Source organism: Delphinapterus leucas, chromosome 1, assembly GCF_059928025.1.
Source record: "Delphinapterus leucas isolate spDelLeu-1000000601 "Yukka" chromosome 1, BTC_Dleu_Yukka2, whole genome shotgun sequence".
NCBI classification, from domain to species: domain Eukaryota; kingdom Metazoa; phylum Chordata; class Mammalia; order Artiodactyla; family Monodontidae; genus Delphinapterus; species Delphinapterus leucas.
In genome coordinates, this window is record NC_143129.1 from 72,444,961 (window position 1) to 72,470,885 (window position 25,925).

At 36.8% G+C, this 25,925-nt stretch overlaps 1 protein-coding gene across 13 annotated transcripts in view; it reads right to left on the minus strand.

Moving 5' to 3' along the window:
* Positions 1–232: 232 nt before the first annotated feature.
* The window catches only part of UAP1 (UDP-N-acetylglucosamine pyrophosphorylase 1), a 39,186-nt gene continuing 13,493 nt past the window's right edge, over positions 233–25,925 (minus strand). For 4 of the 13 annotated variants that reach the window (XM_089911982.1, XM_089912011.1, XM_089911991.1 and 1 more), the window contains exons 3-12: positions 21,244–21,448; positions 18,985–19,160; positions 17,411–17,583; positions 12,515–12,708; positions 7,246–7,386; positions 6,267–6,455; positions 5,647–5,709; positions 5,094–5,144; positions 1,562–1,628; positions 233–806 (exon numbers count right to left, since the gene is read on the minus strand). In XM_089911982.1, coding sequence (XP_089768108.1) covers positions 714–806; positions 1,562–1,628; positions 5,094–5,144; positions 5,647–5,709; positions 6,267–6,455; positions 7,246–7,386; positions 12,515–12,708; positions 17,411–17,583; positions 18,985–19,160; positions 21,244–21,448 — 1,352 coding nt within the window. In that variant the 3' untranslated portion in view covers positions 233–713. Of the gene's footprint in view, positions 807–1,561; positions 1,629–3,050; positions 3,258–5,093; positions 5,145–5,646; positions 5,710–6,266; positions 6,456–7,245; positions 7,387–12,514; positions 12,709–17,410; positions 17,584–18,984; positions 19,161–21,243; positions 21,449–25,925 lie in introns of those variants that run through there. The other 9 variants (XM_089912022.1, XM_022565553.3, XM_089911996.1 and 6 more) reach the window with 8 other exon arrangements.

Genomic DNA, 25,925 nt, shown 5'->3' on the forward strand with positions numbered 1-25,925 from the left:
CTCTACACATTGCCAAACGTCCCTTGGAGGAAGGCAAAACCATCTCTGGTTGAGGGCCACTATTATAAAGTGATAGGAGGATAAAGTTCAAAATTAGATATTCATAAAAAAAAACTAGAAGATTGCAGTCACAGAGGTATCAATTTGATTTTTTGCATTATCTCAAAGTTTCTCCAAAGATTCACATTTTCCCAATGGAAAATTGGGTACAAGGTACAAATGACACTCCAGAGACAAGAAGAAAAGTTCATTTTATTGTCCAATCATTTTCTTAAAAAAATTTAATTTTTGATAAAATAAAACAAACTTTTAGTACCATAGAAACCTTTCAACATGTACAACAACATATTATTACTCTGTACAGCTTCAAAAACAAACGCTGCCAGCTCCAAGTAAAGTGATGTTGAACACCCTGACTACACGTAAGCTGTAGGAAATTTCCTAGATGGCCAATGTGTTCCTTAGCTTGGAAAAAAAAGGATACAATTGAAAAATATAAATAAGACCTTCAATCAGTTGAGAATCATAAAAACACTTTCTGAAGTTCAGTCATCTGGATCTTGGGGAATATGTAGTAGTTACGAGAGTTCAACAATTAAAATGAAAGCCTGTGGATATTGAAAACTGAGTATTCCAGGAGAGGTCCTGTAGGTTCACAGTCGGTCTATCAAAAATAAAAGCTATTCTTATTGTGGTGGAACTTGGTATCTGGCTCATATACCATTCTTCACCAGCTCATGGACTCCATTCTCATCAATGATTAAAGGTGCGTGGAATTCTTTATCTGCCACATAACTTTCTAGTCCCTACAAGAAGGGTTGAAATGAAACACAGTTAGAAAATTGGTGGACACTAGTCATGTAATGCTGGACTTAATGGCTATAATAATGATTTGGGTTGAGATACAGAATTTACAAGTCAATAAAAAATCTACTTAGTATACTTTTTAAACTGGGCTTAATGACCTATTTATGGAAGCATAAAACAAACAACAAAAAGAGGGAAAGTTATTCTGATTATAATAAACGTTTTAAAGTTAATAAGATGATAATCATTCTTCCTTATAATCATCACTTAGTAGAGTTAACATTCTAAGCAAGGTGGCTGTTTCTGATGCTAGAAGTGAACAATCTGACAAGGAGCTCCAGAAAAAAATATTACATATTAGAATAAAGGGGTCCCTACATCCCCCAGTCTTAAAGGTGAAAGTACTAAGCATATGAACAAAACAGACCCACTGAAAGGAAAAATTACATCACACTAAAAAATGACAGACAATTTACCTAAAAAACAAGGCTTATTTTTTAAAAGCCCATTGCATTTCAATGTGTAGGTGAAATGAAGTAAACATTAAACATTCTGTTCATGGCAACTAATGGATAGATGCAAAGCCATAACAGGAACTCTCGAAGAGAAGGTTTCTCATTCCCAGGACGAGCTCCTCAGGGCAGGGCCACTGGAAAATGATGTATCTTCTCTAAGGACAACTCTACTTCAACATAAAACAATATCACAATCCTACTTCTAAAAGAATAGGGAAAAAAGCAAAAAGCAAACTTACTTCTCCAGCATAGGAGATAAGAGGAGAGATTTCACATTGTATTGGTACATCATTGGCATCCTTCAAGCTAAGAAAAAAAATCAGACATGGTAAAGATTCTGCTTCCCATGTTACTTGCCAGAGCGAAGATACAGGCCATAATTTCCCTCTGAGAAACCTGCAGATAACAAAATTCTCCTAAACAAATAGAGCAGGTCCTACCTTCATGATCACTTAATTCCCTGAGGAGTAAGTTAACATGAAATCATCATGGTCCAAAAGACACTATCTGGGGTAATCACCAGTAGCTCTTCAAAGTACTTCGCCAACATTGATACACTTACCCCCTAATGTACATATCATTTTTTATCATTTCCAAATTTTAAGTTCATAGACAAGGGACTAGTTACTGAGTACGCACTGTGTTCCAGGCTCACTGCGAGGCATTTTGAATCCTTCGTATTTGATTTTAACCCCTGCCACAGCCTTGCATGTTACGTACTAATGTTGACCAACATTCTAAGCTGCACTGTCCAAGACAGTGGCCACAAGCCACATATGGTTATTTAAACTTAGATTAATTAAAATTTTAAAAATTAATTAAAAATTTAAAATTCAGTCCGTCAGTCATAATAACCACACTTCAAGTGTTCTGTAGCCATAAATGGCTAATGACTACCAAATTGGACAGCACAGATACAGAACATTTCCTTCATTACAGAAAATTCCATTGGACTAAAGCGTCAGTTAAATTATTTCCCAGTACAGCCCAAATCTCCTAGATAAGCTGAGCTGATTTATTCAATGTTTCAAGGTGCTTCTCGGTTACTTTCACCAAGGTCCCTTTTTTAAGAGCTATGGCAGAATGCACCCACGTGAAGGCAAGGCCAAAGTCACCACTTGCTTCCTCTAGATCACGTTCTAACATTTACAGCCACCTGCGATCCTGAGTTTCTAAATTACGTAACACAAAAGTCAATAAACAGTGCTTTTAATATGCTTAAAGTCACTAACTTTGGTGGAGTCAATAAAATCAGAGGGCTTCTGAGGTTAGCCACAACCAATCTTTCTGTCAACAGAACCATTTAGTGCGCCTTCAAGGCACTCTATACCCTACTCCAACTCACTTGTCCTGCTACTTCCCACTCAAACCAGCCCAGACACATGCACTTTAGATTATTCCAAGTCATTCTCAGCTATGGTCCCTTTAACTATCCAAATCATACCCACCCTCCAAGACATAACTCAAGCCCCAACCTTCCTTTAACCAATGCATTTCATAGTGATTGCTCTCATTCAGTTATTTATAAAAAAATAAATAAATTTATTAGACATGTGATAAGTCACTGCCTCCTAGGGTAATAATTATTTATACCACACATTTAACACATACTGCCTGATGATGTTACTTAACTTTTATGTATGTGCATTTTGAATCTCCCAGTAGGCTGTAAGAAATGACTTATTTCTCTTGTGTAAGCTACTTCAGCACCTGGGATACTAACAGTACCTGAAGGTCTGTGTGCAGGCCTACAAACGCTTGCTGGCTGAATGAATAAACGAACTATGAGGGTAGATGGATGGCAGACTAATTCAGGTAAAAGATGAACTAAAAGATGGAGCACATATCTCTCCAGCCAGAGATGTAGGTATGTATCAGATTCTATCAAAAGAGCTCAAGAGATCTGGTCCAGACCCTCTGGGGCAGCTTGGAGTCCTATAAAACCAAATGGGAAAATGAGGACCCATTCCATTGATAAGATGTATATAACCCAGCCCCACCTGAACCCCTAAAGGATTTGGTGTGCCAGGAACTGAAGGTGTTTTTGAACCGGAGGAACACACAGCCGACCTGAATATAACTTCCCTTCTAGTACCACAAAGATACCAAAAAAAACTAAGAAAGTTGGATGCCCGAGAGGAGAAAAGAGAGGAGCTCCCGTCACCAAATGTAAAATCTCAGGAGATAGGCAAATCAGCCCCCAACAGCCCTGTTCCCTAATTCTTTAGCCAAGCATCCTTCTGGTAGCTAACACTGTTGAGTAGGTATTCAGGTAAAAAATAAAAATAATGTCATTTTGTCAAAATTCAGCATCCTTGCTTCCATTCTTTCAGAATACCTCCAAGCTGTTTCTTCCCTCTTTTATAAAAAATACTTTCTTTCCATCTCTCATTTTTAAGTAATCTTTTCTACTCTATGAGGGCATCCTTTAATGCTAAGAATTTCAGCAGGACCTATTTCTAATTCCATGATCTCATTTGGGGCCAAACTTTGATTTCAGTTTAACTATTCAACAAATGGTTAAAATGAAGTAAATTGGGATGGGGGGAGTGTGAGATAAAAGAACCCAAACAAGAACTAAATAATGTTTAAAACTTTTTGTATCTTAACTGAGATAGCTGGATGTTGTTTTCGGTTGTATAATTAAGAAGTTGTTTCACTTAACAGGTTAAAAGCTGTGGTTCAATCAGAAGGAAATTTAGGGCCAAAAATTTATTTTTTTAATTGTAAAAGCAGGTTGCTTCCACATATTAAAGACGATGGATGGGACAGAAAATGACAAAGGGCACTGCGTCCCAGCTGCCATGGCATGAAGGGCAATAGTTAGCTATGGCTGCTATAAGAAACTAGCCAGCTCTGTGAGTCCACTTCCTTGTCTCCAGGGCCACATCCCAGAAACAATGACACTCACAGGGACTTGTCTCTACAGGGCAAAGATGAGTGGCACAGGCAGGAAAAAACATACAGATGAAACTGACATCATTGCCACTCTATTTCTGAGAAAACCCCCATCTCCAGATCCTTGGCTATGTACACATTTCCCAAATTATCTTAAAAACTTAAAATTCAAACTAAACCTTATTACTGTTAAAGTGTAATAAGAATACAAAGCTGTCTCTTTAGCTATAAAGATAATGGCTTTTTCAAACTCTGTCAGTACCCAAACAAGAGAGGATACATGCTACTTCTAGCTAAAAATTATCAACCATTAAGACAAAAAGACACTTTCTTTAGGAGCAGGAAATAACTGACTAAAATTAACACAGAGAGACGAAAAATGGAGCTGTTACTATGAGAATAAATCAAAAGAACAGTTTTCTCCACGTTAAGAGCCATCAAATATGTCAGGAGCAGTTAGCCTTTATACTGACAGCATATATCCAATTTGATAAGACACATCTGCAGAATGTTATTTTTATCTAGCTTATGCTAAAAGGGGTACGCTGGGATCCAAATTTGTTCTCCCTGGCCTGTAACCTGCTCTAGATTTTATCTTTTACTTGTTAACTTGTCACTACAGGCTCAAATACCTATGGTCAAATTCTTTAGAAAAGCATGCTCCCCATTTCCAGCATGCACTGAGATTCTGAGTTAGTGTCATCCAGTGAGATACCTGCCACCAAATAAGCAGTACCCCCACCAAAGCTTCAATCATCCACTCCCCCCACCCCAGACCACCAAAAGGCAGAGAGCACTAAACTACAATGCCAGTTAGTATGGAGGGAAGCACAGCCCCATCACCATGCACTGCAGGCAGGCTGGTATATTTACTTGTGATTGACATCAGCTGTGATGGTCTCTGACTTTCCATTTGTAGCACTGCTATGTAGGAACAAATAAGCATTAATGGGAAAGGAAACATACCAAACAATAAAAATGAAGTGGAACTGCAAAATATACTTGACTGAAAGGCATGTAGTTATGGTAAATTATAAACTTGGCAAAGGAGATCTGAGGGGGTAAAAAAAACGAAAAAAAAATCTCAATGGTCAAAGATGAAGCATGAGGACAATATGACATGGCACAGAGCAAGCCTGTTGACAAGACAGAGCCTGAAAGTAGCCTTGGACTGCGAGACAGTCTACTACTGCTCCTTCTTGTAAAAACACAGTTATGGACCAGTAAGTTCCAATGCCCAGTGTTCTAACCTTTACCAAGGCATTCTAGCGCTTTTGTGCAAACAAACAATCTTTTTTATCCCTTAAGAATATAAATTATACGGCAGAATGTTTTTTACAAAAGTATAGAAACATCGAATGATTTAGAAAGGGGAAATTCTAGGTGCCAAAAGAGGTTTTATCAAAAAACATAAGACGTAACTTACTTTATCTCACATTTGAATAGCTCCAAGGATCTTCTTTTTTTTTTTTTTTTTAATTCTAAAATCCTAAAACGTTTCCAAAGTTTGAGTATCAGTGAATGTAAGTAGCATGCACATCCCTTCCTGGCACCTCCCTCAGCAATCTGAAAGTGCCATGGTGAGAACTGAAGTACGCCTATGTCTCATAGGCAGCCTGTGGGTGGCAGGTCTTTTGAGGGTTGGAGGGCAGGGGCTCGTAGATAGCACTTAAGTGAGGCCACAGATATATGGGCAGCAAAAATCAATCCTCTTGCGCTGTGGCATAGTGGCCTCTGATGGACTTTAACCATGGGGCACACCAGAAGAATTACCTTCTGACCATCACTCAGTAGGAGTCAGTTCACTGACACAGTAGAGAGGCATCCAAAAAACCAAGAGTTTTAGAAGATTCCTCTTTAAGGGGAAGTAAAGCTATTGTTCTCTTTGTAACAGGCCAAGTCTTCATTACTTCACATCAGGATCTACCCACATCAATACTTTGCTTTTTTTTAAGTTCTAGGAATACATCAGAGATAGAGGAAAAAGAAGTCCAAGAGGAGAAGCCCAGGAAGCATACACACAAAAGAGAAAAGGCATCAACCTACCGTGGAATTGCTGGGAGGCGAGAGCCATTTTCATCTATGAAGTGGCCCCCGGCATTGAGGACCCAGCAATGATGGAGGGACATCAAAGCATGCCTTGCAGTAGTGGGGTTGTCCTTCCCGTTCTGACTGTCTGCATTCTTCAGTGGGGAAAACTCATCTTCCCGTAATACTTCATACACCACAAACTTCCTAGAGTAGAACCATACAAACACTGCTTTATTATGAAATAAAACTGTGCACACAGCTTCTGACTCCTCTCTATATAGCTAAGCCTTTGGTCTTCAATTACAGTCTCTCTTAATCCAATTTCAAACGAATGCTGAAAGAAATAATGTTCATCCCTGGATGAAATAAAGTTGTAATTCCCTTCTCTCTGCAAAATGAAAAATTATTTCCAACCCCAACAATAAAATACTTCATCTTAAGTCAGATTAGAAATCTTAATACAAAAAGATCATATTAGTACCTATTCTGGAACAAAAAAAACAGGCAAAAAGGATGATTTAGAAACGTATATAGGAAGATTACTCTTCTGCATTTTCATATTGGTCAAATTCTGAGACACAAATCTCAACATCAATGTGATCTTTAACAGAGAGCTATATAAGATAAAAACATGTTCACTGAAACATTTACTCAGATCAATAAGACATCCTAAACACAAAATGGGCCAATTCTCTATCTCAACCTTTTCTGTCTCTCAGCCAAAATAAGTGACTTTAACAATTTTGCAGGAGAGTCAGATAATAAACTAATTGAAATTTTTAAAAAAGTACTCACAGGCAACTCAAACCATATTCTTGGATTGGTGGTTTCACACTAGAGGATGATAATGAGTCAAAACTATACACTCACAATCAAAATGCCATAACTGACATATATGCTGTCAACTGTTTTCTGAAAAGAGTGTTCTGCCTAGAAGAGTAAAGGGCAACGTTTCAAGACATACTTAATCTTACTGATGCTATTCGAAACATACTTTGCAAACTGGAAGATGTCAAAGACAAATTTTTCCATCTTTATTCCATTTGGTTTGTCTGGCTTAATTAACTGCCCCTGGGAATCCACATATGGAATCTTCTTTTGAGCCACATGGTGCTGCAACTGAGGTTCATAAATACTAAGTAGGAAAAGAAAAAAAAAAACAAAATCACTTTCCAAATTTAAAATGCCAGAGAATCTGATAATCATACTCAGGAGCAAACGCACCAACAATGAGTACTAAGATTTCAAAGGGAAAAGCATTTGTTAAATTTCAGTTCATGTTTAAATATTAAATGAATAGATTTCCCTATTCATTTCCTTAAATTAAAAAAAAAATCAAATCATGATCTCCAAAATAAAAAAATACACACACAGCTCACACCAACATCTCTCCCATGATTTCCACGTCTTTTATAAAATGTTCCACTCTTCGCCCCAACTTTCCCAACTGAGATACCATCAAGTGTTAGATGGAAAGATGAGTATTTATAATTACTTTGGATGAATTTATAACACAGCTACAAAAAGCATAGTGGAATGGGAAATATTTGGGGACTGGAGTTGAAATTCTAAAGTAAACCTGAAAATGGAAATCAAAAGAAAGCTGGAGTAGCAATTCTCATATCAGACAAAACAGACTTTAAAGACTATTACAAAAGACAGAGAAGGACACTACATAATGATCAAGGGATCAATCCAAGAAGAAGATATAACAACGGTAAATATTTATGCACCCAACATAGGAGCACCTCAGTACATAAGGCAAATGCTAACAGCCATAAAAGGGGAAATCGACTGTAACACAATAATAGTAGGGGACGTTAACACTGCACTTTCACCAATGGACAGATCATCCAAAATGAAAAAAAAATAAGGAAACACAAGCTTTAAATGACACACCGAACAAGACGGACATGACTGATATTTATACGACATTCCATCCAAAAACAACAGAATACGCTTTCTTCTCAAGTGCTCATGGAACATTCTCCAGGATAGACCATATCTTGGTTACAAAACAAGCCTTGGTAAACTTAAGAAAATTGAAATCATATCAAGAATCTTTTCCAACAACAATGCTATGAGACTAGATATCAATTACAGGAAAAAAACTGTAAAAAAATACAAACACATGGAAGCTAAACAATACACTACTAAATAACCAAGGGATCACTGAAGACGTCAAAGGCAAAATCAAAAACTACCTAGAAACAAATGACAATGAAAAGATAACAACCCAAAAACCTATGGGATGCAGCAAAAGCAGTCCTAAGAGGGAAGTTTATAGCAATACAGTCCTACCTCAAGAAACAAGAAAAATCTCAAATAAACAGCCTAACCCTATACCTAAAGCAATAGAAGAAGAACAAAAAAACCCAAAGTTAACAGAAGGAAAGAAATCATAAAGATCAGATCAGAAATAAATGAAAAAGAAATGAAGGAAACAACAGCAAAGATCAATAAAACTAAAAAATGATCCTTTGAGAAGATAAACAAAATTGATAAACCATTAGCCAGACTCATCAAGAAAAAAGGGAGAAAACTAAAATCAACAGAATTAGAAATGAAAAAGGAAAATAACAACTGACACTGAGGAAACACAAAGGATCATGAGAGATTAATACAAGCAATTATATGCCAATAAAATAGACAACCTGGAAGAAATGGACAAATCCTAAGTAAAGCACAACCTTCTGAGACTGAACCAGGAAGAAATAGAAAATATAAACAGACCAAAAATCACAAGCACTGAAATTAACACTGTGATTAAAAGTCTTCCAATTAACAAAAGCCCAGGACAGGATGGCTTCACAAGTGAATTCCACCAAACACTTAGAGAAGAGCTAACACCTACCCTTCTCAAACTCCTCCAAAATACAGTGGAGGGAGGAATACTCCCAAACTCATTCTATGAGGTCACCATCACCCTGATACCCAAACCAGAAACAGATATCACAAAAAAGGAAAACTACAGGCCAATATCACTGATGAACATAGATGCAAAAATCCTCAACAAAATACCAGCAAACAGAATCCAACAGCACATTAAAAGGATCATACACCATGATCAAGTGGGGTTTATCCCAGGAATGCAAGGATTCTTCAATATACACAAATCAATCAATGTGATACACAATATTAACAAATTGAAGAACAAAAACCATATGATAATCTCAATAGATGCAGAAAAAACTTTGGCCAAAATTCAACACCCATTTATGATAAAAACTTTCCAGAAAGTAGGCACAGAGGTAACCTACCTCAACATAATAAAGGCCATATATGATAAATCCACAGCTTCATCTCAGTGGTGAAGAACTGAAACCATTTCCTCTAATATCAAGAACAAGACAAGGTTGCCCACTCTCACCACTATTATTCAACATAGTATTGGAAGTTTTAGCCACAGCAATCAGAGAAGAAAAAGAAGTAAAAGGAATCCAAATCAGAAAAGAAGAAGTAAAACTGTCACTGTTTGCAGATGACATGATACTATACGTAGAGAATCCTAAAGATGCTACCAAAAAACTACTAGAGCTAATAAATGAATATGGTAGAGTAGCAGGATACAAAATTAATGCACAGAAATCTCTTGCATTCCTATACACTAATGATGAAAAATTAAGGAAACACTCCCATTTACCACTGCAACAAAAAGAATAAAATACCTAGGAATAAACCTACCTAAGGAGACAAAAGACCTATATACAGAAAACTATAAGACACTGATGAAAGAAATTAAAGATGATACAAACAGATGGAGAGATATACCGAGTTCTTGGATTGGAAGAATGAGCATTGTGAAAATGGCTATACTACCCAAAGCAATCTACAGATTCAATGCAATCCCTATCAAACTACCAACCGCATTTTTCACAGAACTAAACAAAAAATTTCACAATTTGTATGGAAACACAAAAGACCCCGAATAGCCAAAGCAATCTTGAGAAAGAAAAACAGAGCTGGAGGAATCAGCCTCCTGAGCCTCAGACTATACTACTAAGCTACAGTAATCAAGGCAGTATGGTACTGGCACAAAAATAGAAATATAGATCAGTGGAACAGTATAGAAAGCCCAGAGATAGACCCACGTACCTATGGTCACCTTATCTTTGATAAAGGAGGCAAGAGAATACAATGGAGAAAAGACAGCCTCTTCAATAAGTGGTGCTGGGAAAACTGGACAGCTACATGTAAAAGAATGAAATTAGAACACTTCCTTACACAAAAATAAACTCCAAATGGATTAAAGACCTAAATGTAAGGCCAGACACTATCAAACTCTTAGAGGAAAACATAGACAGGACACTCTATGACATAAGTCACAGCAAGATCCTTTTTGACCCACCTCCTAGAGAAATGGAAATAAAAACAAACAAATGGGATCTAATGAAACTTAAAAGCAAAGGAAACTACAAACAAGATGAAAAGACAACCCTCAGAATGGGAGAAAATATTTGCAAACGAAGCAACTGACAAAGGATTAATCTCCAAAATATACAAGCAGCTCATGCAGCTCAATATCAGAAAACCAAACAACCCAATCCAAAAATGGGCAGAAGACCTAAATAGACATTTCTCCAAAACAGATAAACAGATTGCCAACAAACACATGAAAAGATGCTCAACATCACTAATCATTAGATAAATGCAAATCAAAACTACAATGAGGTATCACCTCACACAGGTCAGAATGGCCATCATCAAAAAATCTACAAACAATAAATGCTGGAGAGGGTGTAGAGAAAAGGGAACCCTCTTGCATTGTTGGTGGAATGTAAACTGATACAGCCATTATGGAGAACAGTATGGAGGTTCCTTAAAAAACTAAAAATAGAACTACCATATGACCCAGCAATCCCACTAGCGGCCATATACCCTAAGAAAACCATAATTCAAAAAGAGTCTTGTACCACAATGTTCATTGCAGCACTATTTACAATAGCCAGGACATGGAAGCAACCTAAGTGTCCTTCGACAGATGAATGGATAAAGAATATGTGGCACAAATATACAATGGAATATTACTCAGCCATAAGAAGAAACGAAATTGAATTATTTGTAGTGAGGTGGATGGACCTAGAGTCTGTCATACAGAGCGAATTAAGTCAGAAAGAGAAAAACAAATATCATATGCTAACACATATATATGGAATCTAAAAAAAAGGTTCTGATGAACCAAAGGGCAGGACAGGAATAAAGACAGAGACATACGGAATGGACTTGAGGACACGGGGAGGGTGAAGGGTAAGCTGGGACGAAGTGAGAGAGTGGCATGGACATATATACACTACCAAATGTAAAATAGATAGCTAGTGGGAAGCAGCTGCATAGCACAGGCAGATCAGCTCGGTGCTTTGTGACCACCTAGAGGGGTGGGATAAGGAGGGTGGAGGGAGACACAAGAGGGAGGGGAAATGGGGATATACATATGCACATAGCTGATTCACTTTGTTATACAGCAGAAACTAACACAACAGTGTAAAGCAATTATACTCCAGTAAAGATGTTAAAAAAAAAAAAAAAAGAGTAAAGCTGAGTAACTTTTTAAGAAGTAGTCATCTTAAATGTCTAAAAAGCAATCAAGTGAAGAATCAGATATTGAGAATGTCCTTCATTTAAAAATCTGGTGTGGGCTTCCCTGGTGGCGCAGTGGTTGAGAGTCCGCCTGCCGATGCAGGGGACACGGGTTCGTGCTCCAGTCCGGGAGGATCCCACATGCCGCGGAGTGGCTGGGCGCATGAGCCATGGCCGCTGAGCCTGCTCATCCGGAGCCTGTGCTCCGCAATGGGAGAGGCCACAACAGTGAGAGGCCCGCGTACCTCAAAAAAAAAAAAAAAAAAAAAAAAAAACAGATGTCTGCATCGACCTCCAGAAATTCTGATTCAGTAGATGTAGGGTAGACATCTGTATTTTTTAAGGTTTCCAGTTGTGGTAGAGAGAGGGTATTCCCTTTCTTATTCTTTGCTTCTCCAGAACCTAGCACAGTTGGAGGGAGGGAAGTAAGAGAAGAAGAGGGAGAACTGCTTTGGACTCCAGTTAACGCACTGAGGAGAATGGGCTACTACAAATTTGCACTCGATGATATATCGTACTAAAAACAACTACAATGTCAGGTAAACTTCCATTTGATAAAGATGCTCATCAGAAAGGAAGATGAATCATGTACGATATGGACTTGAAGTTTCTTCCTACTTCTCAAGTGACTTAGCTTCGGATTAACAATAAATAAAAAATTTTTAAAGCCCCCATCTTGCCCATACTTGACAACATCTCTCAGAAACGGTACAGTGAAGAAATGGTTGGCAATGTTCCCCGCATTGAACAGCAGTCGTCCATCTGAGCTTCGTTTTTGAGCCGTAGACAGAGAAATCTCACTATATTCCACCACCTGGTATACTCCATCCACTCGGCAAACCACTCCAACTGGTTCTGTAGGGTTCGTTTTCTCGACCACCTGCCCACCAAAGGAAGACAACAGTAGAGAAAGAAATTTAATCGGGTGCTGCATGGAGATCTATCATTTTCCAAGATCACATTTACAATTTCACTTACTTTATCTTTAAGGTATTAAGTCAAGAGGAATCTTTAGATAATCATCTCTGTGAGAAGAGGTAAATTATCTCCCTCCTATTTATCATCTAACTAAACTGTACAGTAGAAATTCCATCATACACATAGGGCCCAGAAGAAATCACACTGGACTGGGAATAACTAAATGAGGAGTCTACGTCCCCCCGAATATGTTTTTATTACTGAATTTATCCTTAACCACACTCAACTACTTTGAGAATAAATGAAACAAAATCTCTCTGAGATTCTCAAAACAAGAGAAGGCATTTTGCTTCTCATTTTGCACAAATCAATATTTCATTTGAAAATGGTGTTTCTTTATTTTCATTCATGAATACAGCAAATTCCTTGTTTCAGGGACTTGGCTAGGAGGCAGGAGGGTTAGAGCGGGCAGGTCACAGGGTTCCACTCCAACTTCAGTCAGAAAAGCCCACTCATATTTATGTTTTGCAGGCTAGGTTTTGTTTGAAGTAAGAGGTTCTATGCTTTTTTAAAAAGTCTGAAAACCAGTGATTTGATAATCTAGCAAAGACTCTAGGATGATCAGGGAGCTGAGAGAAAAGTATTTGGTCAAAATCAGAGGGAAAACATAAGAGTATGTAATTTTAAAAAACCTCACAGGTGATTCTGATACCCCACTACCCTAAGCATATATCACTGACCTAAATTAAGTGTTTAGAATAAAATTATGAAACAACTGTATGCAATGCACTAATAGAAAACCCAAGCCTCAGATGAGATGAATATCCAGCAGAAGAATCAAACAATTAAAATATATGAAGATACTATTTTTGCCCTGTTCGATTAACAATTCAGCATATTCCAGAGTATTTTGAAAAATCTGTCCCCACTTTGAAAAGTCTATCCAAACCATACATGAAATTATATCAATAAAATTAAAGATTTTCTTCAGCAACTGATCTCTTAAAATAAATACAGCCAGTGGCAGTCCCTTCCAGACAACTAAAGCCAGTATTGAGCACTTAGTTTACACAGCAATTAGAGATATAGGCACTGAGTGTAGCTCAGTGAGGCTGGGCTACTGGATACGTAGGCCTGCTGTGTAGTTTCATTGTTTGCTGCCCTGAAAGGAGTACAGTATTCAATGAAAAGAAACCTTCTACCACAGAAGTGGATTAAACTGGAGGGAAACATACAGCAAAATTATTTAAACCAATCATGGACCTATTTGCAATTCTAGTCTATCACTTCACATTCTCTACAGTAGGTATCTCAGTAGACAGGGAATCTGGAATAGATTCCTCCCATTCCCATTAAAACACACACACACACACACACACACACACACACGAGGTTTGTTTTCCAATCACTTCTATACAACCCTACTCCTAACCAGCCATGGAAAATAAAAATAAGCATATTCACACTTTACTTCCCAAGTGTTAATCTGCCAGTAAAAGGTTTACTTTTATAACAACTATGAACCTCCAAATACTATAAAAGTCCAGATTACAAAAGAAAGCATTTGTAAAGTACATGAAGTTGGAAGTCAGTTTACATTCTACAGAAAAGATTTACAGCATAAAATTAAGAGGTCTCTTGATTTCCTACAAGTTAAATCCTGAAAAGCTGAGTTCAAAGTAACACTTCAACCTCAAAGTTACTGCAACTGCTTTACAAAATTATCTTTTCTTTTTTTAAACATTTTTTAAAGGAATTTTTTTCTTTCTTTTTTAAATTTAATTTATGTATTTATTTATTTTTGGCTACACTGGGTCTTCATTGCTGCACGTGGGCTTTCTCTAGTTGCGGTGAGCGGGGACTACTCTCTGTTGCGGTATGTGGGCTTCTCATTGCCATGGCTTCTCTTGCTGCAGAGCACAGGCTCTAGGCACGCAAGCTTCAGTAGTTGTGGCACGCGGGCTTCAGTATTTGTGGCTTGCAGGCTCTAGAGCTCAGGCTCAGTAGTTGTGGCACACAGGCTTAGTTGCTCCACGGCATGTGGGATCTTCCCAGACCAGGGATCAAACCCATGTCCCCTGCATCAGCAGGTGGATTCTTAACCTCTGTGCCACCAGGGAAGCCCTAAAATTATCTTTAATTAACAATCATTCCTACTCTCTCAGCTATGAACTTTTGTAAACCACTCCACTAAGTCTTTTCTCAAGGCTCTCACTCCATAAAAAATACTTAATTCACCAAGACAGGAGCCTATTAAAGAATTAAAAAAGAATTCCCTGCATAGAATTCTACTACACACTATGAATCACTCCCTAATTTAGGTGTTTTTAAAAATATACTTTAACATCTTGATTTTTTTAAATTAAAAGTGTGGGAGGACAGATTACATAAATGGTTTCTACTATTTCTAAAAGTTTTTAACATATACCAGTCTCGTAATATTTCAGTTCCATTTGAATATGTATTTATGCATTCATTGAGTGACTATTACATTATATGCCAGACACAGAACTAAGCAGGAAGACTGAGACAGGATTTGTCCTAGAGGACCCAGGGGAAATGGAGAAGAGAGAATGGTTATATTTACATCCCTGTATGATTAATATACTCATAAAAGTTGGCACACCAATTCAACGTTTTTTGAGCTGCCAGCAAAAACATAATTAATCTAAAGAATTTGGCTTTATAAATGTGATATAATACTAAAACTAAGAGTTGGGAAACAGTTCTAATCCTGCCTCTGCTAATGTGATGAAGGACCTTGAGCCTGGAACTTATTTAGTACTGGAACTCAGAGTGTCCATTTCTGAGATCAAAGGGGTTGACCAGACAGATGATCTCTGAGGTCCCTCCCAGGTTCAACATTCTCTAATCATTTAGAATTTAAATTGATTCTGAAGCTCAGAGCAGTAAAATTTTAAGTTTCCATTTTAGAAAGAAGAGTGACACCAAGTGGAACAAAGTCAGAAATACAGTTTTGTTTTGTTTTTTTAAAGCTTAGTAGCTACGTAATTAAAATCCAATGCACTATTTCTATTACAGTTTAGTAGCTATTTACAATACAGCACAGATACTCATAGAGTACTGAAATGGATAGAGGTCTTCAATCAATGAACTAAACCAACCCTTTACTTTCAGAGTCAGGAGTCGTCTTCTTAGGTCTACCAGCTTATTCTCTCAAAACTTGTACTAGTAAATTTAAGACTTCAGCTTCTGTGACTTTGCATTAGATTTGTAGATTAATTTGGAGAGAAATTACATCTTTATAATAGAAAATTTCCAACCAAGGATATGATAAGTCTCTTATGGCAGCTCTTCTTTTTAAATTCATATATTTAAAATTTATATGTAGTTTAATTTGTTTTTGTCAGAAGCCTATACGGTTTTTGCTTCTGGGAAATAGGTCTTCCCTTCATGTTGATTATAAAATCATTCTAACACAACACTGTAAATCAACTAAACTCAAATAAAAAAATAAAAATAAATAAAATTATTCTAAATTTTCTTCTATCATCTTTATGGTTTTTTTACTTGGTAATGCCTTTGAAATTGATTTTGGTATGAGCTCTGAGGGAGACATCTTACTTTATTTTTATCCAGTTGTCCCACTCATTTCCCCCCAATGAGTTGAAATGCCATCTTTACGTGAGTTTGTTTCTGACTGATCTGTTCCATTAACCTGTCATTCTATTCTGGTTTCAGTACTACACTCCTAGTTATTTTATTTACAACCCATTTTAATATCTGATAGATTGTCTTCAACCCTCTTCCTTCCTTATCAGCATTTTTTTCAACATTTTCCCGGTCATCTTTACAATCTAAACTTTATTTATTTATTCTAAACTTTACAATCATTTTGTCGAATGTCCCCAAAATAGTCTCACTAGGACTTCGATCAGGATTGTGTTATACTTTAATTCTGTGAGAACTGATACCTTTACAGATTTCCAGGAAAGTAATATTTACATTAATATTTTCAAATCTTCCAAAGTGTTATTAAGGTCTTTCATATCATAAAGGCAAGTCTCTTATATTATCATCTATGCAACCAAGGAACTATGGAAAAGAACTATGCCAAGGACAGCTGTATTATATGGCATTACAAACCTCCCTCTGTCTCAATATCAGTATGTTTGTGGTCATTCATGCAGTTATTTAATCTCGTTAATTGTCCTTATCCCCTATCTGCATATTTCCATCTTATTCACAAGACTATCATGAGTTACCCTGTCAAATGCCTTACTGAAGTCTACATCTGCTATTTCTACCATATTTCCTTTACCTACTACTCCAGTAACTTTGTCATAGGAAGAAACTGGGTTAATCTGATCAAATACAACTTGATATTAATGAATCCAACAACTTGATATTAATAAGCCCATCCCAGGCCTAGTGGTGACCATTCACTTTCCCAGGTACTTACAAATCATCCTCGTATATTTTAAACTCTTACTTGTGATGGACTAAGCATACATCATTACGTCTAGAATCAAATGTTGCCAATTTAAGAAAAAAAGTGGGTGCGGGACAGTTTAGTTACTTTAGAAGATGAATGGTTCTAAAATATCCAAATCACCCTAATAAATCTAGTTTGACTCCTGGAATGTATATACTGACAAGAGAAAGACCACTTAAAGCCTCATTATAGTTGCGAAAGGCATTACCTTTGCTCCACAGTCTGCTCCTTTCTGAATGCAAAATCCAATGAACCGTGGGTCTGCCACTTTTACTAATATGTTGTCAACACAATAGACATGAATGCTCCAAATGCCTCTTTGCTCCATATCCTCCACAATATTCTGGGCTGCAAGAGCCCGATAAAGACCACCATTCCCATCTGGGAAACAAAATAGCCTGTTAGTAGCACACCAAAACTCAGTGTGACGGTAACCCAAAGATTGTTTAATGTTTCTCAACTGGGATGAAGATCTCTGAAAACCAGTTTTACATTACAGGGCCAAGAAAACTGAATGTCCATAAGGAAGGATTCAGGTGTCAAAAAGTTATACTACATGATTTTGAAGGTAATTTAGCGTAAGTATAATAACATTATTAATGTGGGGCTAGGCAACTCCAAAGAACATACTTTTCTTTTTAACTCAGCCCTTTTAACAATTTGGCCTATAATATATTGTGAAACATAAAATTCTTTAACAGGCAATATTTTTTTTATAACATTTCAAGTTTTATTTGTATGATTCAAGTTAGCTCTGTATTTATAGCCCCAACACTGACAATTTCATCCATCTCAAAAATAAAAATACATGAGTATTGATACCAAATGATTCGTTAAGAAACCAGATTAATATGAAGGTCTATGGTGATTTAAACTAAATATATGCAAAAGCCTCTTCTTTCCCCATCTATTTTTAGTGCTGCTTTAATGTACTTCTTCCATCAACAACCTCAGCTACAGCTTAAATGACAAAAAATTAGACAACTTCACAAAACAAAGCTAAAAATAGTAAACTCTTCCATTAATTAAAAAGAATTGAGTGGGGGGGGGGAGAAAAGAGTTGAGATGAAATAAAAGCCTACACCTGCAGAGCACCACTGTAAATACTGCTTTTATTTCCTTTCAGCCTCTCCTTCAAGAAGAGCTTCACATAGATGAGAATCTGTTGACACATTTACTTTATATTATAGTGGGATCATACTTATGGTCACTATATGTGGCTACACAGGCAACACACTGCCCAATCCTAGGATGCCATTAGCAAACTACAACTGTGCATGTAGCTCTGTATTTCTCATTCTCTTACTTAACCTACTGAAACTATTTCGCTTTGTCAATTAATATCTCCACACAATTATTTCAATACTGTTTAAGAATTAATGCTACAGGTAAACTATAATCTAGCCTCTTATTTTTTAAGCAGCAGATGGTTTCCAATTTTTCACTACAATAAACAATGTAGCCATGAACAATACTGTATATAAAATACTGGGTAAAGAGAATAAATACTCTGAATGCTGCTCAAATTGCTCTCAAGAGCAGACATCCACAGAAGTATAAAAGCATACCCATTTCACCCATGGGCATTTCCATTTTTTTTAATCATTGCCAAATTTAAAAATAATTAAAATATTAACTTTTAACATCCAAATCACCGTATTAAAAATATATATCAAAACTTAAAGAGCTACATATCGTAAATCAACCGTACTTCAAAAAAACAATTTAATGAGTTGTGTTACTACCACTTCTAGTCACCATTAAATAAGAATGGTTACAAACCTGGAGCCATAGAAACCTTGTTCTTCTCTTCCAAAATAATTTTCCCATCAAAACTCATAGCAGGCAGCATTCCCTGCTGAAAAAAGATTACATTCTCTTTTTTTAAACCAAAGTACTTGTGCTTTGTGAAGAATTCCTTTGTAGATTCCATTGTTCTGCCACTGGTCATTATATACCTTGCAAGAGAAAAGTAAATCTTCTAAGCCATAGCACTATGTGAATTAGGGCAAAGTAAAGTCTTGTCTATTTCCTAAGCTAAAGAAAATTTTTGAGAGCACTGTTTATTATTTTCACTTCCTTCATCCTCTTCCTGGATAAGGCAGCATTAGCTGCTACCCAAGGGGAATTTCTTCCAGTAACTTCATCAATCCTTATGTATAAAATAAATCTGTAACAATATTAAAACATATCTCCTGCAACAGAAAGCCTACAACTGGCTCAAGTAAACATTTTAGAACTCTGAAAAGTGTATTCTAGGTTGAAATCTCCTATTCTAGTAATAGGGAGAAAAGGATAAATGTAATACATTCTAATTATCTCTTATGGTTCTTTTTACAAAAAAATTGAAATGGAATCTGGGCTCTGCTCACCCTTTATTTAAAATCATAAACGTGTAATTATACTCTCTGTTGTCACAAAAATCCAACCCATGCCACTGTAGCAAAAGAGAAAGAAATTCTATCTAAAACCATAATTAGTGACTACAATAGCTTTTCCCCTTACTAAAATGTAAACCATATATAAGTAGGGATTTTTGTCTGTTTTGGTTCTGTCTGTCTTGGTTCCCAGCACCCAGAAGTAGGTACTCAATTAATATCTGTTAAATGAAGAACATTATATAATTTCCCAGCACAGTCAATATCTGTCTGATTAACAAATTATCCTGGGTATTATGAGTATTATGAACCCTGGGCACAAAAACTTTGGGCATCATGATTTAGATGACAAAAGAAGTGACTAAACTGTTCCACATAAGAAAAATAAATTCTGAGCTGTGAGGAGAAAGAAAAAGAAGAAAATCCAACATGATAGTGGGAGGCCAGGGCTCTAAGTAGAATTTTGGCCACTTAGAACACAGACGTCCTTCAAAAATCCCTGAGGGAATCAAAATGAAGAAAATAGTTCACAGCTGGCCAATACCAACCTTAATAGCTAGAAAAGCTGAGGAAATTACAAAAAGCCTATTTTTAAAGGCATCAGAGAGCTACAAAAGCAACATGGATTAGAACTAAAATTCAAGAGAGTGAGAATCTTTCAAAGGAGAGCTAAAGATATGCAGCTGCCTTTTCCTGGGGGTATTTGCTGATCTGGGGTAAAGGCTAGTGGTAGAGAATCTGAGCTTGGACCAGGCAGAAGGGCAGAGAAACCAGCAGAGTTTTTGTTGGTCACCTGGAGCTAAAATAAGAAGATTAGGGACTTGAGGGATTTCAAACGCACAGCTGGTTTCCCCCTCAAAACATGCTAACTTCCAAAGCTGCTCTGAGAAACACATTCAAGAGCTAAATCAAAACCTTTTAAAAAACAGAGCAGAATTTCCTGTAATCTCTTGGTGTTTAGAAGATGAACACTGGCCGAGATAGGCCCTGAGGACCTGGCATACTATCAGAGACTGAGAATCCCAGTTTGGCCCACAGCAGAGAAATCAATGGGGTTTCAGCTGGTGTGTATGGGAGAAAGGTGAGGTTTCGGGAGGACTAAATAACCCAATACTTAAGGATATGAGTTTCTAGAGTGAGAGAACCCACTGAGTGCCCACAGCAGTGACTGAAAATAGATCCATACCACGTCGTCATGAAATTTCAGTTACTAAAGATAAAGAGACCCCAAATTCTTTCAGAGCAAAAGGGGGAAAAAAAAAAAGATTGGGAATCAGAATGGCAATGGACCTCTCCAAAGCAATGCTGAAACAATAGAGCGATGCTTTCAAATTTCAGAGGGAAACTGATTTTCAATCAGAAATTCTATACATAGACAAACTACCAATCAATATGAAGTTTCTAGACCGCGAGAACCCTCTGAGCACCCAAAGGTACTCAGGTAGGGATTAAAAGTTGGAGGTGAGTATATATTGCTCGTTAAGGCTACAGTGATTATCTATCTAGCTGTAACACATATTTTAATATATATAGTAAATTATAGCTCCCAAGAAAATCTGTAGTAACAGGAAATACATCTGCCTATGAATAAAGTACATATGCATTTTGAATATTATAAACCAATACATGTTCAGACACTGTCCCATAATGAGAAATATCTTACCACGGAATGATGCATTTGTTGCCATGATATTTTTCAGCTAACTGTTGAAGCTTCAGGATACGCTCTGCTTGAATCTGAAAAAGTGTCTTATGGGATGGCAAACCAACATCATACATCCCCTTGGGATATGCAACACCAAGTCTTGTCCCCTGCCCACCAGCTAGAAGAAGAACTGCTACTTTGTTCTGAGAAATCTGGAAAAGTCCTAAAAAAGAAAATACGTGTATCACTCTATAATTCAACACTTCAGGATTACATATACAAAGGTAGCTGCAAAGAGTCACCCTATCTGCATAAGGCGTAAAGACAAGGAATTCACAAGTAATCATGGATGACTATCTTGTTAATAAAAACATTTTTATTATTAAAAAATTAAATTTATATAACCCAACCAAACACCAAACAATGAATAATATACTTTAATGAACTAATAATTTTTATTCTGATAAGGTTGGAAGGCAAAGACCAAGAGATGTTATAAATGTTGTACAAGCACTTGACAACTTATCAGATGTGGCAAGTTAAGAAAAAGATAGGATAAAAGCAGATCCCTAGGCTTCAGGATGAATGATGATGCTATTAAATTACCTCCAGCTGATCAATCAATCAATAAAAATTAATCAATCAATGAGGATGTAAGTATACTAGACAAGCTACCATCCAGTAAATAAAGAAAAGAAACCCTGAGTTGGGAAAGCAGTGTAGTCCAGCGGTTGAGAAGCCGGGCTCTGAAGTCAGGACAGCTGGGTTTGAAACCCAACTCAAGTGAATGAGCTCAGGGGGTTTGCCTGCAAAAGGGCATCAGGAGACTTTGTGGAATGATGGAAATGACTGGGGTGGTAGTTACATGGGTGTGTAAATTTGCTAAAAACTCATAAAACTAGTGCATTTATTGTATGTAATTATACTTCAGTAAAATTTATTAAAATGCTTTCTTTTTTTTTAAATGGGCCATCTATTGCAGCTCAGAAGGATGTGACACGGAGTTTTTTTGAAACTGTAAGTGAAACTATAAATGTTATTAAGAGACAGAGGCTCTCAGTTTGGATTAAAAAATAAAATAAAATAAAATCTTGCCATGTACCATTTCTAAGAGCTACCTCATAACTCTAAGGTAGACAGCTTCAGCACCAGAAGGTAGAGTAGCTTGTGGGAAGAGGCAACATAGAAACTGGATCTCTAGGAAGCTAGAAAAGCTGTAAAAGGTCAGATGTGATAAAGCAATGGTTGATGGCTTTTGTTCTATTTTCTGAATTTCATACTTTCATTAAAATTCTCAGAAATTCTATGAACAAGGCAGGCCACTATCCACAATTGTAGGCCAAGCCAGAGGGGGCAGTGGTGACCAGTATCAATTATTATTATTTTTTACATCTTTAGGGAATGCAGGTTTGTCTAATTTACCAGCTTTAGGCTTTATGTGTTTTTGATATATTGGGCTTTCCTAAAGCTAATATACTAGTACATTGTGAACTTAAAGAAATATTCTTAATAAATCCATTATAAAATCAGAACTGTCCTGATTCTACAATCTGTCTTCACCAGTAACTAAGTACAGCCAAGGATGTTATGCAAGAACTTTCTAGCAATTTTTTCAATCAAAAATTTAAAAGCACATTAGATATTTCCATAATTCTCACCTTTGATGTAAAGCTGCGAGCTTAGCTATCTGAGAATTAATTTTCTCTCTTTCTTCATTGCCTATAACTAGATTGTCCTTGTCCTTTTCTCCATGGCATTTCATTGTACCTTATCAGAGTTTGAAAATAAAATACCAGGGGTAATATTAGACTCCAAAATAGTAACTAAAAATCTAAAAGGCAGGTATAACTTTCCCCATTTTAGAGATAATAGGCTCAGATGAGTTAATGATCTTGCCCAAGGTCACACAACTAAAAAGTGTGAATCAGGATTAGAACTTGACCCCAGGGCCTATTCACCAGCACTGCACTGCCTACAAAGGTCTCTTATCACACCCAAACATTTAACAGATAAATTACATAGCACCATAATTTTTAGGGGTGTAAACTGTCCTTCCTATTTCCTTCTTGCCCTTCCTACTCTTTTCCACTGAATTCATGAGAGGTTGTGCTGCCTTTTCTTATCTATCTTACCCATCACCCTACATGGAAAAGCTGCTGAGCCGGGAAGAGCCCTCATTCTCCAAAACTTGCCGAACACTGAATTTCTAACAGCATTCCAGCTCCGTGTTGTGCTTAAACACTCCCCACAACCACCATGTAATGAAGACTGGCTGAGATGAAGAAATCTGAAGGGAACAGGGAACCATATAAAGCAGTTTTGAAAACCATTTTACATTTGGTTATTCCTTGAGTTATGAAAGAAACTATGGTTTCTAGGAAATAAATTTAACTCTGCTGTCACTGACCCAAAAAGCATTATTTTAAAATACAGGTCCACAATCCCTTACCTAAACCAGATTTATTTCAGAATTTTATTTCAGAATGCAGAACTCTTCAAAATTTAGAAAAGGAATATAGTACACAGACAATATGTTATATTTTACCCCAGCAGATCTGAGACAGTACCTTATAATCACATTAAGTGGGATAAAAAAAGTTTATCAATAGTCTCATGTCTGTTCAGGTCAGGTTTTGCACCATTTTAGAATGGCAGATAAATAACTTCAGTCTGTCTGGACCCTCACATACCACCAAAGGAGCTGGAATCAAAAATATTTCTAAACATGTTCCCAAAAAGTCCCAGATAAATATTCTGGACACAAAGGTCTTTGTTTTTTTGGTACTATTTCTTTTCTTTATAGAGCACATGTGTTTTAAGTTGTACTGTTAATATGGCTCTAATCATCCTTCCTGCCTTCTTACTTTTACCTTCGGTCCAAAAGTAAGTTTCTTCTCTCAGCTCCCTTACCTGTAAAAGGTAAGAGCCACACTCCCAGAGTCAGCTCCACATCTGAGCTCCTGCTTGCCAGATGGCCAAGCAACACCAACCAGCACTTTCCACAGATTCTTACTGGTTATCAAAATATCACTGTATAATCTTTTCTCTTCCTTGGATCAGTTCCCTAAACTACTGCTTCATTCCAAATTTCCAAATGTTTCCATTCTAAAGCTGTGCTAACCAACAGCTGATAGTGGTCTCTTTCTTCATTGAAATAAATGGCATGTGTTTGTTTCCTAAGCCCCCGACAGCCATACTTTCTCCAATTCTTCTTTGCATCTGTGGACCTGATAACCCATCTAATCACTATGTCTTAAAAGTAGCATTGAGACCATGCTTGCCAGGGGTACATTTCCAGGCAGATCTACATTTACATCTCATCTCCATCTAGTCACAACTATTATAATGAATTATAACACAATCCATAAATATTTGTGATAAAAAGGTGTCTCTGCATTACCTTCTTCCTGCTGTATGCATCTCACTTATGAACAGAGAAAAACAAGAGGAAAGAAAGCAGTCCCTAGAGTATCAAAGCCAGCTTCAATTCAAGAACTAAATAAATGTAGCTACAGCTGTTGTTAACAATACCAAATCGTGTGGGGCTGAAGTATTCATCCATTTCATCTGTGTTACTACAATAACACTGCAATGTTTATCAAAAGTGTGTAACACATAAATTAGTATGTCTTATAATGACAGATAAAATACTTCTTGAAATTAAGCAGGCCAATAAAATTCAGTAAGCCTTTTAGTTACATGGCAATATACATGATTTCAAACTGTATGGGTCATAACATAAATTTTATACAGGCAGCATTGCACCTATTTGAAAAATGTTAACTGATTATAAATGTATTTAACCCATGTGACAATTAGGAAACTATGAACTTCTATCCCAAAACTTCTGCAAATATATGGGAAAAAAACCCCGAAAAGTACATTACTATATCATCTTTTCATTACAGGTCACTAGAGTTAATCACCTTCCCACAGAAATCAGGACCTAACACACACTAAATCAGGAGTTTAAAAAAATCAAGCCAGAATGGGCCATTTCCAGGGCAGGGGTATACCTCTCTCCTTGGGGAGTCATGCATGTTAGCCCAACAGAGTCCGAGTACTTTTCCTGATCACATTTACAACAAACAGAGAGAAGAGTTTACAGTGGCCTCTCACAGGTCAACTGCTTCCTGGATAACTTCCTGCTTGGACTAGTTCCTCTCATACATACTCTTTGATTTGGGCATGTACCTGAAACAAGGAGGTTGGCACAGGTGCTTCTGATGTAGAGCATTGCCAGAGCTTTCTATCTAAACTTTCAGCACTCCTGGACAAGGGGTGGGGTAAACAGGCTTTTCAACTGGTGGAAATGAAGAAAGACTATACACAAGAGAGGAGATATTTTAAGTCTTTAATTTTTAATCACATTTTACAGGTGAAACAATTATTTTATGGATTAACTACTTCCCCAAGATATTAAGCACAAAAAGTAGACTAATAAGGGAAATCTCTATTTGAACTGGTTTCAGATACTGGGGGATTATTGTGAATTTCATTAGGTATAATAATGGCATTGTAATTAGGAAGAAAATGTCCTTATACTTAAGAGATGTATACTGAATTTTATGAGGGTAAACATAATGTTTGCAAGTTGCCTTAAAATACTACAGCAGAGAAAAATGAAAGAGGGATAGATTAAGCAAAATTAACAAAATTTTGATAATTATTTAATTAAAGTAATGCATATATAGAAGTTC